The sequence below is a fragment of the Hydra vulgaris genome, chromosome 03 (assembly GCF_038396675.1).
Source record: "Hydra vulgaris chromosome 03, alternate assembly HydraT2T_AEP".
In the NCBI taxonomy this organism is placed as follows: domain Eukaryota; kingdom Metazoa; phylum Cnidaria; class Hydrozoa; order Anthoathecata; family Hydridae; genus Hydra; species Hydra vulgaris.
In genome coordinates, this window is record NC_088922.1 from 6,225,717 (window position 1) to 6,242,500 (window position 16,784).

General features: G+C 25.2%; 1 protein-coding gene across 1 annotated transcript in view; it reads left to right on the forward strand.

The window, feature by feature from the left end:
* Positions 1-16,784, forward strand: part of LOC101234687 (polyphosphoinositide phosphatase) — a 58,349-nt gene that overhangs the window by 23,293 nt on the left and 18,272 nt on the right. The window contains exons 4-18 of the mRNA XM_065792152.1: positions 1,198-1,252; positions 2,386-2,493; positions 4,818-4,868; positions 6,464-6,882; positions 8,777-8,877; positions 8,948-9,073; positions 9,453-9,495; positions 13,364-13,461; positions 13,548-13,681; positions 14,037-14,082; positions 14,157-14,227; positions 14,293-14,347; positions 15,619-15,708; positions 15,959-16,017; positions 16,749-16,784. The exon at positions 16,749-16,784 is cut by the window's right edge and continues 39 nt beyond it. Coding sequence (XP_065648224.1) covers positions 1,198-1,252; positions 2,386-2,493; positions 4,818-4,868; positions 6,464-6,882; positions 8,777-8,877; positions 8,948-9,073; positions 9,453-9,495; positions 13,364-13,461; positions 13,548-13,681; positions 14,037-14,082; positions 14,157-14,227; positions 14,293-14,347; positions 15,619-15,708; positions 15,959-16,017; positions 16,749-16,784 — 1,492 coding nt within the window. The remainder of the gene's footprint in view (positions 1-1,197; positions 1,253-2,385; positions 2,494-4,817; positions 4,869-6,463; positions 6,883-8,776; positions 8,878-8,947; positions 9,074-9,452; positions 9,496-13,363; positions 13,462-13,547; positions 13,682-14,036; positions 14,083-14,156; positions 14,228-14,292; positions 14,348-15,618; positions 15,709-15,958; positions 16,018-16,748) is intronic.

Here is a 16,784-nt window from a genome sequence, read left to right on the forward strand (position 1 = left end):
ATTTGATCAACAGTAATCCCAAACAGCTGCTGCTTGGGATTGCTGTCGATCAAATTTCCATTTAACTATACTACATCCTGCTGGCACTTGAGATGCCCAAATTTTAAAAGTTTTTGGGTAGCAGTATGGCTTGGATGAGAGTTCAAATTTCTTCTAAGTGTGGGATGTTCCATTACTCTTCTTGGAATAAATTTCCAATTTATAAATTTAATACTTCTACTTGGAATAAATTTATTACTTCCACTTCCTGACATTGAGAAAACAAAGTTGAATTGATAAAAATAATTGTTGAACTAAAAAAAAAATTAATTTTTTTAAAAAATTATTTTTTTGCAGGAAAAAAAATTAAAAAGAATAAAATGTAGACAAATGAATTTCTGAGAAGAAAATTTCGGAAATGTTGAAGGGAAATTAATAAGAAATGTTTTGATCTGGTCTCATTGTAATTACTATAGTTTTACAAGTACTTTAAGCTAGTTTGTTTTCACAGTGCTTTTTTTTGAAAAAAAATCTGAAAAAAACAAACAAACACTATATTAATGGGCTGGGTTGAGCTGAAACACCCAAACCCAACCCAACCCATGGGTTCAAATTGAACCCATGGGCTAAGGGCTAAATTGCCAGCTCTACCCCCATGCCAAGCATGTAACTATTGGAATCTTTGCAAATCTAAAGATGATACCCATCAACACTGAGATTTGAAGAAGAAATTTCAGAATTTAAATTAGTCTCACTAAGTGTAAGCTAGTCTGGTGAATTTTGCAAGAGGTAAGATTCCACTGATAAAAGGTTGCTTCGAAGACCATGAATATTTGTAAAAGATATATTAAAACAGTTAGGTGGTAGGATTGGTTTTTTATGTTTACAATTTTGGGCTACTATTGGCATGATTTAAGGTTAATGAGAACTTTACAGGAAACAATGACCTATTAGATTAGTTTAATATTTTTTACAAAAGTATTATAATTAATTTAATTATGCTATTATATTTAAAAATATATAATTATATGCTTCAAAAAAGTATAAAAGTTTGACTTGGAAAACTAAGTGTAAAAAACTTAAAAATTTTCAGATTAATTTTGTTTATAGAGCATTTTTTGTGCTTTTACTAACATATACCAGTGTTTTTAGTTTATAGCAAATAATTTTCTGCTATTTTTATATTTTCTTCATATAAGAATTCATTTTAATTTTTAGGTCTGATCAGATTTTTAGAAGGGTATTACCTTATATTGATTGCAAAACGCAGAAGGTATGTAGTTTGTTATCTCATGTCAGAATGTATGTTGTTTGTAACTTTATATCAAATAGCCTGTCATTTGTTTCTTATGTCAGCTAAATTCTGAAAATTTAAAAAAGGCCAAATTTTATTGATACAGTTTTTTGTAAATTTTTAAAGAAAAAATTAATGCAATTTTTGAACATTTTCAATAAAAATAGTAATTTTTTTATTTATTATGAATAGAGTGTAAAAGGCAATTTAAATCAAAATTTTTTGTTTTAGATTTACTGAAATCAACAAATCATAAATATTTTTTTAATTTTGTGTTAATCATAATTTAATTTTTTTTAGATTTTAGTAAGCTTTTTTTTTTAAATCTTATTTTTTCTTTTTTGAAAGACCCTGCTTAAATTTAATTTTTGTTTTGTAAGATAATCATTTAAGTTGGTTAAAAAGTTCTTATGAGACTTATTCCATAATAAATTTTATAAATATATTCTCTCTGAAATAATTTTTCCTTATAAAACTATTACATTATTTATTAGGCTAGAATATTGAATATGCATATATTATTAAAAAAAAGCAACAGTTATTCATATACTAAATTATTCAACATTGAAAAATATATTTTGCAATCAATTTAGTAAATTTTTCTTATTTAACATTGTTCAGCATCACTTTTTATTTCTTTACTTATAGAGTTGCCATATTTAAAGAATTTATTAAGAAGTATTTGATTTCATATAAAAACTTTGAAAATCATTTGCAGACAATTTGTTTTCATATTCTTATGACAGCAACTTCTCATTTTTATTCCTATAATAGTTGTTTTTATTTCTATCATTCTTTGATTATGGTGGTTTTTATGGTTCCTTATTATGGTAATTGTTTTTCATATTTGTTTTAAGACTTTTATTTTTTTGGTTTAAAATTTTTTAATAATAAAATTTTTGATTTGATATTCTTTAGGACTAATATTTTTTTTTTAATTTAAATTATAAGTTAACAATATAAATTCGTTGACATGAGTTAAGTAAAACTAAAATAAATTTAATAGAAATATTTACTTATAGATTCTATTTTGTTCTGTAGACTTTATTCATTTATTATTACAACTACTATTTTATTTAAATATTTTATTTTGAATATTATATTTTAAATAGAGTTGCTCTTATTGGAGGACATGCAATTTATAAAATTGACGACACAGCCATTATTCCAATTGCGAATGAACAAGCAAAATCAAAGATGACCAATCCAGATGAGCAAAAGTAACTTATTTAAAAACTTTATTTAAAAAGTAACTTTTTTATAAATAATAACAAATTAATAAAAATTATTTTTAATTATGTAACTTAATTTTTCACAAATAAAAATTTTATTTAATTATGTAACATATTTGTATGCAATTATATTTGAAAATGCTCAAAAAATGTCAAAACGTAAAGTTTTGATAATTTTGAATGTTGGTAAATTAATTTTGTATATATATATATATATATATATATATATATATATATATATATATATATATATATATATATATATATATATCTGTGTGTGTGTGTATAAACACACACACACACACACACACATATTTATTAGGTCTACCGGGTAGTTCTGTTTTTTCCGTTCATAAACATTCCAAAACATTAGTTCCGTTTTTGAATGTTTACACTATCCAGAGCCTACTAGAGCTTCGTCAAGGCTCCCCATATTGGAGGCAGGGGGCAATTTTACGGCCCATTTGCAAATTTAAGGCATGGCACTGGTACTATCACTTTATAATGAAGACAATTGTAAAATAACTTTGTTTAAGTTAATTTGCTACATCTGTATGAATACTTTAAATGATAAAAAGTAGTTTTGCCAATATAACAGGATTTTTATATTTTTCAAATATTTTTCCAACATAAGGAAGTTTAAAATATTGATAATTTTGTAGGTTTTCCGAACACGATGAAATGTCAATATTGGTGTTGTTAATAAAAAAGCTATGGATTTTCTTAATCAACCAAGACCGGTACAAGTTGTGTTTCAGAACTTTAAAAAGATCGTTAAAATCATGACTAAGACCGAGACTAGTGTTGTTTATTTTATAAGCTCTATCGATTAAACATTTAACCAGACTAACTTTGTATGAAAATGAAGTAAAACTAAAAAAGTTTGTGCAGAGTCTCGACAAAGTTTTCTTATGAAAAACAGTGGGAATTGTGGAATTGTTTGTTTTATTTAGAGTTAGGTCGAAAAAAGATATTTTTGATTGAATTTTTTTTTCCATTGTAAAAATAATAGACTTATGTTTATTATTGATATACTCCAAAAATAAATTGGCGTGATTTTCGGAAGTGAAAGCAGCAAAAACGTCATCAACATACCATTTATAAAAAGCTGGTTTTTCTCCCCTATATGATTTGAGCCATTTATCTTCAAAATTTCCCATGAAAAGTGAGAACCCATAGCAACACCATCAATTTGGTCATAAATTTGTCCTTTGAAGAGAAAATGAGTTTGAGATGTTGCAAAATTGAAGAGTTTTTTTAAATCACTTTTACTAATTTTAAGATTAACTTTACTATTTATAATGCTATTGATGGCAATATCTATTGTTTCTTGTAGTGGAATATTGGTGTATAAACTTGTAATATCGTAAGATACTAAGAAATGTTTATGAAGGCTAGCTTGGTTTATTTCTTTAGAAAAGTGAAAGAATCTTTAGTGCAAAATTCCGATGGTATTAGTAGTTCTCTAAGAAATTTAGCTGATTGATAATTATAAGTATGAATGATACAATAGGTCTGAAACTTATATTATCGTCAGAAGAAATCATCTTATGTAATTTTGGAAGACCATAGATGCGGGCTGGGCAAGAAGGGTATATCTTATTATAGTTGGATTCATCATCTTTTTTCTTGAGTTTCCTTAAAAAGTTTTGAAGTTGTGTTTCTCTGGTGATAGTGACATCTTTTTTAACTTTTTTAAATTTGGGTGGATCATTAATGATTTTTATATTGTTATATTAGCGAAACTACTCGCCATTAAAAGACACAAATAATCGAGCACCAAAAAAGGGATAAAAACTCACACATTTATAAACATATTCATTCACATGAAAGCTGTTTTAATAGTTTTAATCATGCTAATTTTTCAATTTTGGATTCGGCCTCCAACAAATTTATATTAAAACTCAAAGAAAGCATCTACATAGAGTGGGAAAAACCCACTATTAATAAACAAATGAACCATGTAGAAATTACAATTTCAATCTAGTTCCTTTTAACGTTACCGGTTCTTTTATCTTTCGAAAACATTTGTTACATTATTTAATATATATGTATATACATATATATTTATATATATATATAAAAGATACTGCATACTTAGGTCAATACTGTCCATATAAATTTTCCACTCTTTTAGTCTTAAATGCTGACTTAAAATCCAAACTGCTTTTTGAGAAAAAGTAAAAAAGAACATTAATGAAAAAAAATGAAAACCCTCAGTTGATATTTTTTGTTTTGGGGAGACTTAAGTCTGTAGTATAAAATACGTAATTGTATTTCTGAATAATTTTTATAATTTGTATTCTTTTTAGATACTTGCGTATTTTTCAAAATGTGGATTTGGCTAGTAACTTTTATTTTAGGTACATTTAAGTATTTATTATTCATATAACTTATAACAAAAACAATATTCTATAAATTACCAAAGAGGGATTACCAAAGATTTTCTGAGAGGAGAATCCATATAAAAAGAATGCGCAAAACTGTTGAAGTATATTTAGAGGAAACTAGTGCAAAATGGGGTACTTGGGCATATTGTTTTTTTTAAATAAACTTTTTTTGAGTGTGGCATAATGGGGTACCAAATGAGAACATAATTCTCTATTTTAACCTAAGTATAATGGTGTTTTTATATACAGGTATACAGGCAAATATAATTTACAAACACAGCTTACCACAAAAAAGTTTGAATTCAAAGGCATCAAATTGCTAATTGATAAAGTTTCCAAAAATAATCGAAAAAACTAAAGCCGCACATAAACTGTTACAAGACAAAAAATTAAATAAAACTTTTACTGTTGTAGGTGCATTTTGCAAGGTTGTTTTTTTGTAAGTGTGCAACCAAATATGCATCTCTCTTAACATGAGATTCTGTACATGGTATTTTTAGTTTTGTTGAGATAATAAATGTTTGTTAATTAACTTTAATGATTTTTATTGGACTTTTTTTTTAATTCAAAGTAAAATTTTTAGTTCGAACACATTGGTTGATTTATAAACCTTTCGTGCAACATATGTTGTTAGATTATTTATTATCGAGCAATATTTAATGTTGATACAAAAATAAAGATATTAATGTTAAATATATAAGATGATAAAGTGATTCAGAGGTATTTCACAAAAACTAAAACAGTGAGCACTTAATTTGAGAAAGCTGTAATAAAAGTTTAGTCTTCTTTTGAATGGTCTTTATAGATGAAGCATTATATTTATAGATAAGTGTTTATAGATATTCTATAGAAAAAAGATTTGAGGTGAGCAATAATTTGACTGAAAAATTCAGAACAAGAATTAAGAAGATTAAGAATTAAGAAGATTAAGAATTAAGGAGATTAGAATAACAATAAGTGAAGTTAGATTTGACAGTTTTAATTTTTTTTTGGTATATTTTTATTTTTTTACGTGTACATCTTTTATTTTTCTTATTTCATAATAATTTTTTTATTGATCTATATTCTTATGATTGAAACTTTTAATTTTAATTGTTATGTAAAAATAATAATATAATATTATAAATATATGATAGAGTATTATTACTATGCAATATATTTATAAACTTTATTTACAAAGATACAATATTATAAAGTTTATTTTTATAACAATTATTATTAAAAGAAAAAGTTTTTTTTTTTGCAAAATTAATTTTTTGACATAAAATTTATTAAAAATAATTTTTTAAAAAACTTCTTTTTATGGATTAACTTCAATTTGTTAAAAACATATTTATTTTTACAATATTTCGAAGGAATATAGATACCCTATATTGACATTCCATACTATATTCCCTCGAAATATTGTAAAAATAAATATATTTTTAACAAATGGAAGTTACTCCATAAAAAGAAGTTTTTAAAAAAAATATTTTAACAAATATAATCTATTGAAGATGTCAACATATAAAATTTATTGTATAAATATTTAATTTTTTGTTTTAATTGTTTGTTAAATTTTTTTTTAGTTATAGCTATGATGTAACTCGTTCGCTTCAATATAATTTAGCTCCTTACTATGGTTTGCCTAAAAAATTTTGTGATTATGCAGAAGAAGCAGATATGTCGAAGTTGAGTGATGAATATCAGCAAGATAATAATGAAGATGTAACTGAGGATGCGAAGGATTTGAATTTCGATCAAATATATAATTTTTCATCAAAAATGTTTAAAGAAGGAATGGAGCTACCTTCAGTTTCAGCAAACATTATACCAGACATGTCTTCATTAAAAAATTCCAAAAAAAAGAAGCAATTTAAAACCAAAGTGTTCCGTGGAATACCAACTGAAAAATTTGTATGGAACTCATATATTTTAAAAGAACTTAAAGATAATGTTCACCCTGATTGGTTGCTCAACATAATCCATGGGTTTGTTGGACAGTCAAGTAAGTTTTCAATTTTTCTTATTAAATATATAAAGATAATATTTTGGTGTTCATTTAACACCAAAATACTGATGAAATCAGTTGATGTTGTTGCTAAAAATATGAATTTCCTGGGTGTTTGATGAAGTTTTTTGATGACTTTTGAATTCGCCAGCCAGATGAAACAGTTTTTTTTTTCAAAACAACTGAAGTGAAAATAGAAATTCTATTTTTTTGAATCAATCAGCAAAAGTTAAAAAAAAAAGATATTTAAAATATAGTTTAACCACACCACCCTCACACCAAAAATTCACACACCTCACCCACACCACCCCATCCCAAAAACTATGGAATTTACAAACAACATAAATATAAATTTTATTTAAAATTGTGTTAGTATGTTTTGTTTTCTGCTTTTATGTGAAAAATATACTAAAAGTTGATGAAATAATCAAATAAACATAAGAAGTTAAATTTGGAACAAACAAAAAAAAAATTTTTATGACTAAATAAGTAGTAATAAAACTGTCATACTAAAATAATTTTTGTGATGTCGCGTTTATCGAACTCCCCACCTTCTTGTCACAAATTGTTACAAATTCCCCCACCCCCTCCTCCTAAGCGTTGAGTATTAGATAAATGACCCCTGACTGCTCACTAATTTTTACGCTTCAAAACAACAAAAATTTGGGGAAAATTAATCAGCATAATCACAAGTAACAAAACAAATGAACAAAACAATATTAGTTCAACATTCAACAATATTACAATGGTTATTAGCAGTAAACAACTGTTGTTTGAAATAAAATTTTCCAGCCACTGCAAGCCCTAAGTTGTAACAGAAGAGAGATCATATTCAAGATTGGCTGACTATTTTAAGCAATCAAAAAGCGATGACCTTTTGACAAGACTAAAGTATATAGTTGTGTCATTAGCAGCTTTTGAGGAAAAATATCAGAAAGGTCATTATATATAGGCGAGGAGCAATAAAAGGTCCCATGATGAAGCCTTGTGGTACCCTAGAAATTACTGAAAATGAAGATGTTGTCCATTAAGGATGACTTTAATATAATGATTAGAAACAAAAAGTTCAATATTTTTAAAACCTTTTCCAGACCAAAGTGAATTTATGGAGAAAACCAGCATACCAGACTATATCAAAAGCTTTTGTAATGTGAAGAGCAATAGCCTTTTTTGAGTCAATTAAAAATTCTGTCATATAGGTTAACAAGTCATCAATAAAAAAGTCATCAATAAAACTTTTTTGTTGGTTTTGAGTGAAGTTTTACTCAAAACCAACAAAAAAGTGCAAAAACTTCTATGGTTGTCTGAATCTAAGAGATTATCTAAGAGGCACAGTTATCAGCAGAGAGACAAAAGACAACAACCCCGAAATCAACACCATGAAAATCAAGAAATGGAATCACAGTTAGCAATAAAAAAGTTGCAAAAGTGTGATAATAAATGGCAAAGAAGTAATAAATAAAATAGATAAAATAAGAAAATCTGATATCAATTTAACAATTTCTAGACAAAAAATTTTAACAACATAGACCTAAAGCGCATTTTTGTTGAGGTTAAATTAAGATTTTTTTTTTTTCCTCTCTTAAAGGTTCTTAAATATAAAAATTAAAAGTTTTTAGCCAACTATTTTATTTAATAAATATCAAGACTGTGTTTGTAACCAACACTTTATCTTGATTTTTAAAACTTTTTTAAATTTTTGATGAGAGTTTTTTGAAGATAACTACAAAGCAAATCATCAAAAATCTACTAAAAATCTAATTGACTTAAATCAAATTAAAAAATTAGTTTTTCTTATTCAATTGTTCGATTTTTTTTTCAATAAAATAAAATTTATTTAAAATATGCAATTTATTTTAATTTAATTCTTTCTGTTTAATTGATATTATAGATATTAGTGTTTATGGAAAACCTCTTTATATCACTCTTATTGCAAGGCGATCTAACAAATTTGCTGGAACTCGGTTTTTGAAAAGAGGTTCAAATGATGAGGTTTGTGATCTTAAAAACCTTTTTTCCAAAATTTAAAATACAGAAAATGAATGTTTTAATTTTTTTACAGGGTTTTGTTGCTAATGATGTTGAAACTGAGCAAATATGTCATGATGCTTCTACTATATCCTTAAGAAGTGGTCACTATACATCTTATGTTCAACTTAGAGGATCAGTTCCTTCTTTTTGGTCACAAGTAAATTAAAAATTCTAGTTAAAAATATAGTAGTGTAAATAAAGTTGTAAATATATATTTTATTGTTGTTCTTTTTTATTATTTGTTCATTTTATATAGTAGTAAACTTTTGGTAGAACACTCAATTAAGTAGTTTAAATCCACCCTACGCCACCCTGAGCCTCAAGAAGCACCACACTCAACTTGTTTCTCTGAGCAGCGGCCTAGTATAATAAGGTTTATGTTTTAAGATTAGGAAAGTTGCAAATAAATAATAAATTAAAAAAAAGCATCTTAACTGTAATAACCCCTCTTGAGTCTTGGGAAAAAACAAAAAAAAAACATAATAGTTATGTTTTGAATCAAATTCATTTTAATCAAAAGTTTGTTCAATACTTAGGATACAACTGGTGGTAGAATCACACCGAAACCTCAAATACTTGGTAAAACTACATTTATTTAAATAAAATATTATTTATTCAACTTATCAACTTATTATGTATTTAATACATTATATATATATATATATATATATATATATATATATATATATATATATATATATATATATATATATATATATATATATATATATATATACTTAAATTTTAGAAAAAACAACTTTTAATGGAACTTAAAGTTTCATACCTATCGGCAATCATGGAAGGTACTTTATGGCTAATGATTGCCGATAGGCATGAAACTTTAAGTTCCATTAAACGTTGTTTTTTCTAAAATTTAAGTACAAAACGCTCTGTTTTTGAAAAAATATATATTTTCTTAAATATTGAGCACTCTACAACGATCAAGAGTTTAGTATTTTTAATACAACAACAATATATGTATATATATATATATATATATATATATATATATATATATATATATATATATATATATATATATATATATATATAGATCTATAGTTTGTTGTCTTTAGGAAGAGCGGAAGGAAAAAAGTGATTCTTATGCCAACACTTACGTCACTTTTAATTACTTTTGACTTTCGTCCAACATTTTCGTGTTGGACGAAAGTAAAAACCATTAATTTAATTTCAAATAAATTGTTTTTAAAAAAACCACAAAAACGCAAGTTTAATTGACCAGAATGTTTTTAAAAACATTATGAATGTTTTTAACAATATAAACAATGTTTTTTTTTTTTTTTTAATAGAATGTTTTTATTTTTAATTTTTTTAATAAAATGTTTTTATTTTTATTTTTTTTACTGTAAATCATGCGCGGAGTGTTGCTACATCGACTATCTTATAGCCTGACTCACAAGGGAGTGCTGCTACATCGACTGACAAATAGCCTGACTCGCAAGGGAGTGCTGCTACATCGACTGACAAATAGCCTGACCCGCAAGGGAGTGCTGCTACATCTACTATCTTTTAGCCTGACCCGCTAGGTAGTGCTGCTACATCGACTGAGGGTTTGGTTGGGGCAGGCAGTCTATCAATTAATTAAAAAAAAAAATTTGGTCTTGCATTTTAATTTTTACTTTTTGTCAACAAAATATGGAAAAAACTTTCGGACAACATCTAAAGGTTCTATACATATATATATATATATATATATATATATATATATATATATATATATATATATATATATATATATATCTATATATAATATATATATATATATATATATATATATATATATATATATATATATATATATATATATATATATATATATATGTATATATATGTATATATATAGAACCCTTAGATGTTGTCCGAAAGTTTTTTCCATATTTTGTTGACAAAAAGTAAAAATTAAAATGCAAGACCAGAATTTTTTTTTTTTTAATACTGATAGACTGCCTGCCCCAACCAAACCCTCAGTCGATGTAGCAGCACTCCCTTGCGGGTCAGGCTATTTGTCAGTCGATGTAGCAGCACTCCCTTGCGAGTCAGGCTATTTGTCAGTCGATGTAGCAGCACTCCCTTGCAAGTCAGGCTATAAGATAGTCCATGTAGCAACACTCCCTTGCGAGTCAGGCTATAAGATAGTCGATGTAGCAACACTCCGCGCATGATTTACAGTAAAAAAAATAAAAATAAAAACATTTTATTAAAAAAGATAAAAATAAAAACATTTTATTAAAAAAAATAAAAATAAAAACATTGTTTATATTTTTAAAAACATTCAGAATGTTTTAAAAACATTCTGGTCAATTAAATTTGCGTTTTTGTGGTTTTTTTATATAACAATTAATTTGTAATTAAATTAATGGTTTTGACTTTCGTCCAACACGGAAATGTTGGACGAAAGTCAAAAGTAATTAAAAGTGACGTATGTGTTGGCGTAAGAATCACTTTTTTCCTTCCGCTCTTCCTAAAGCCAACAAACTATAGATCTATATATATATATATATATATATATATATATATATATATATATATATATATATATATATATATATATATATATATATATATATATATATATATATATATATATATAACTCTATGTATAAAACTCTAAACATAAAACGTTAAGCTATTGATACTAGCAGTTAATTGAATGTTATTTACTTACATTACAAATTTTTGCTAAAAAAAGATAACATTTTCCTCATGTTATTTTATTTTAAGTATCAAAACCAAGCCAAGCTGTCTGCAATGTTCTTATTTGTTTGTTTTTGTGTTTTAGTTTTATTTTGTCAATCATAACAGAAGAAACATTGTGCTTACATGAAGAAAAAAAATATTTTTTTTTTTACTAAAACAAAAATTGTTTAAAAAAAATGTATCATTTTTCTGCACTTGATATTTCAGTTCAAGTTTAAACTATTTGAAGTGTTTTTGTTGTTGTTGTTGTTGTTTGTTTACAATACAGCAACTTTTTAAGAAATAAAAACGAATGCTATATACATTTTTTATTATTTGTTATAGTTAAAAGTAAAGTCATACTTTGAATTGCTTAGGTGTTCGATCTAGTAGTCTTCTTTTCATTATGTTTAATAAAAGTAAATTGCGGAGAACTACTTCTAATGCTTTTTGAACTTTGAAAATCCAACAAAGACTCTTGCATTTTATTTAGCTAATAAAACTAGGGCTGTAAATCCTGGCTCGTGTTCGTGAACGGCTCAGTGATCGGCTCGACAAGAGCTCGTTCATGTTCGGCTCAAATGGTAAACGAGCCGGGTTTGAACAAAAAATTAGGCTCGTTTATTAAACAAGCCGAGCTTGAACATCATAGGCTCGTTCATATAGGCTCGATTAAAGCTCGAATATATATATATATATATATATATATATATATATATATATATATATATTTATTTATCCAATGCAATGAGAGCAAGACTTATATTTGTGAAAATGTAATTTGAACTATTATAGTGCAGTGTTTAATAAAAATTATTATGTTTGAACTTTGAACATTAAGTTTGAACATTGAACTGTTAGTTTTAACTTTTATTTTGAACTATTAGATTTGTGGGATCTTATTTCATTATGTTGTTTATTTGCATGTTTAATAGATTGTAGGATTGTTTATGCTGTTTGTTGATTTGGACTTGCATTATTTACAGATGAGCCTTTAACGAACAATTTTTTTTTACTAAACAAGCTTTAAACTAACAGGTTACAATAATTATTTCGAGTTTTAAACCAGTCAAGCTCGAGCAACATGTAAAACAAGCCATGCCCAAACAATACTAATCCTTAACGAGCCGAGCTCGAACAAAGAATTTCATGTTCGAAACGAGCTGGAGCCGAGCCTGAACTCTCTTAATATGTAAACGAGCCAAGCCAAGCCCTGGCAAGCTTGGCTCATTCGGCTCGATTTACAGGCCTAAATAAAACTAATAAAACCATATTTTTAGATATTCTAGCAAATATAAAGAAATAAAAATAATATAAAATATCTAAAAATATGGTTTTATTAGTACACTCTTTTAACTAGTAATTATCTAGATAACCAACTAAACTGGTTTTTCAACTAAATTGGGTAATTAACCAAATTGGTTTTTTCATCCAAACTGGGTAACCAACCAAATTGGGTTTCCGACCAGGCAACTGACTGGTATTTAAAAATATTTATCTTTCGAAAATAAAACAATAAAGAATAAATAATTTGATTTATATGTTAAACCGTATTACTATGTTACCATATAACTATGTGACTGTGACCGTAAAACTATATCACTGTGTTACCATAAAACCAAGTCCCAATGTTATAATGAAACCGTATCACTATTATCATAAAATCATAAAGCTATATTGATATTACCATAAAACTATAAAACCATGTTACATTACTTAAATATTTCCTTTAATACTGGATTATTTTTAGTTGATCGTGCGGATCCTTATTTTACAGTATCTGCAAGTCATTTTAATTCACTTATGTCTAGATCTGGAGCTCCACTCATTATTCTTAACCTTGTTAAGGTTATTTTTTTTTTCTTCTCATGTCTTTTACCTTATATTTTTTATTTCAAATTTTAAAATTGTATTTAGTTAAATTTCTTATTTAGATTAAAGAGAAAAAAGCTCATGAACAAATATTAAGCGGGCTGCTCAAAGAAAGTATTGATTATCTAAATCAGTTTCTTCCTCCAGAGCATTTCATACAATACATTCCTTGGGATATGGCTAGAGTTACAAAAAGGTCTGATTTTTTAATTTATTTACAGTTATATGCTAACGATAAACAAAATATTCAGTTTGATGAGTTTGATTCTTTATATGTAAACAGTTTTTATATAAACAGTTTTTATAGTGCTTCATAAGATTCGAAGATCTATTTTTTTTAGATTTTTTTTATCTCATAAAAACATAAATTTTTAAGAAATTTTTAATCTATGTAATGCTAGAATTCATTAGAAATAAAGTAATTGATAAAAAATGTATAGTCCATAACAAATATATAATTAATAAGAAATCTTATTTTTATGTTATTTTTAATTAAAGTGTTTCATTTGTTTTGTTAGAATTTGACATTTTTTCAAATTTTATTTTTACAGCAAAGAAGATAAAGTTATTGAAGTTCTTGCAAAAATTGCAGAGAAGGTAATTCCAAAAATTTTTGTCATCATCAGTATCACCATCGTTTTTTTAATATAAAAGTTGCATACTACTCTTAGGTTATGAAAGAAACTGGTTTTTTTCACAGTGGGCCACAAATTTACTGCAATGATCTTCGAAAGCATCCCAGGTTTGTTAAGTTTTGTCAGTGTAAAGCATAATATAATAAAAACAAGACTAATTTTTTTATGACAGTTTTTTAGGAATGAAAGGATTTGGATATACTGATGAACATCCAGGATTACGACAGGTATTTAATAATTTGCTGTTATTAAAACGTTATTTATTTAATAAATATAAATATAAATAAATATACTAAGAAAAGATGCTTTTAGTTTATAATAAAGATCAGTATAAAAACATGTTAGAGTGGCTCTCATTTTTTAAACGTATATTTCAGATTCTAGTGAGGGGGGGGGGGCTCTTAAAATAAAATTTTCAAAAAATATCTTCTTGTATCCTGGGTACATGATCTATATAAGAAAATAATACTTAGATAAAATTTTTTTGGAATAAAAAGTATTTTCAGGGGTCTCCCAAGACCTTTAAACATTTAATGAACTCTTAATCTTATCACAAAAATGTTTTTCTATATGTGTCAGATTGGGTCTCAAATAAAACATCATTATATTAGAATTTCAAAAATATTAATCATCAAAAAATTACTGTTTTACATTTTGCTGCATAAAAAATTGCATTTTTTAAATAAAAAAAATGAAAAAAATGCATTTTTTCAGGAATTTTTGTTAATGATTTTTTTTATTTCATATAAATTGATTGTTATTTTTGAAATTTTTTTTAAATCAATTTTTTATTTTATATATAGAACACACAAGGGGGTGTGAGCAGATGTTTTTCAAAAATGTTTTTTTAGAAGCCACCTAAATGTGTCACTTTAGAGAGAATAGTACCACATGTTCCACATGATTGGTTGCTCATGTGTAAATGAGTAGTTTGGATGTATTTAGCTTAAAGATGATTAAATATACTAGTTAAAAACTTTAATTCCACTAAGCTAAATTTAAAACCTATTTGTTTATTTATAAAGGTAAATGAAGAAAGAATAGAGTGATAAAAAAAGTTTACTGCTAAAAAAAGTGAATAGAAGTTGAAGTTTCTTTAAAATATTTAAATTTTAAAAATTTTTTTAAAGAAAATCTGTCTTTCTTGTACAAGATAAAAGAAAAACAAAACTTATAAAATAATTATAATAAATCAAAATATTGTTTTTAAAATATTAAAAGATCGTGCACAGTTATAACAATCAAAGTAACTGATTGATAACAGCAGTTAAAACTTCAAACAAAAATAAGCAAAAATAAATTAAGATTAAAACTTATAAAAATAAGCAAAAATAAATTAAGATTAAAACTTATAAAAAGAAGTTATGAATAGTTAGTAGAGTTAAAGTTGAAAAAAAAAAATTTTTTTTTAATGTTCAATTGACTTTTTGTTTTGAGAGGATTGATTTATGGGTTCTGAATTTTTTATTTATATAGACAGGTATTTTTATTTATATAGACAGGTATTTTACGTGTAAACTGTGTAGATTGTCTTGATAGAACAAATACTGCACAATTCATGGTTGGTAAATGTGCCTTAGGATTCCAGGTATTGTTGTTTAATTAATCGCTTTTATTGTTGTTTAATTAATTTTTATTGCTGTTTAATTAAGTTTGCGAAATTTGCAAAATTATAATAATAAAAATCAAATATATTCTTTCTTTTATTTTTTGAACTTTTTGAGTATACTTTATTATATGTAATATAAATACATAGTATATATTTTCATAATAGTTTTGTTATATAATCTATAAATAATGAGTGCATATAAATATTTTTTCAGATTATTATTTTATAGTTATATGCATTAGGGGTTGTTGAAAGCCCAATCTTACAATTTGATTCAGATGCAGTGAGGTAATTAGAAAAATATTATATAAACTGTTTAAAAATTAATTTTGCAGTTTATAAGTTGTGAAATAATATTTTTTCAAACAGGTGGTTTTAAACTATTAAACAGAAATATTTCTTCACTCTCACTACTGTATCATTTTCTTATTGTTTTTTTTAAAAAAAGATGTATTAGATACATGGTGGTTGTGATGAATGATCATTGGTTGTTGGTTCTGAGTTAGATATAAAAAGATTAATAAATAATATCATTCTCAAATATTTGTTAATTATTTAAAATTTAAAAATATTTTTTGCTAAGAATAATTAATTATGCATAATTAAGAATAATTTCTATAAAGTTATTAGTTTGATCTGTTTTTTATGTTCAAGTTTTATAAAAGTTTTGTTTAATTTCATTTTTTGAAATTTTTGTGAAAATTTATATTATTATAACTTATAAACTTATATTTATTATTATAACTTATAAACTTATAATATTTAAATAATTGCAACTGTAGTTCAGTAATTATAACTGAAATTTAGTTTTCACTTTTTAAATTGTTTGAGTTGCCCTGATATTTAAGATAGATAGTTACTTCTTTAAAAAACTTTTGGCAGCATTTAATATTATTGCAAATTTTTACAAACTATTCTATGTATAAATTTTTTATTACTTTATTCTTTATTTTTTTGCTTTTTATTTTTTTATTCTTAATTTTTTTTTAAGTTTATAAATATTAAAATTAACATTTTAGAATTTTTGAAGAACTTTTTGAAGCTCATGGTGACAC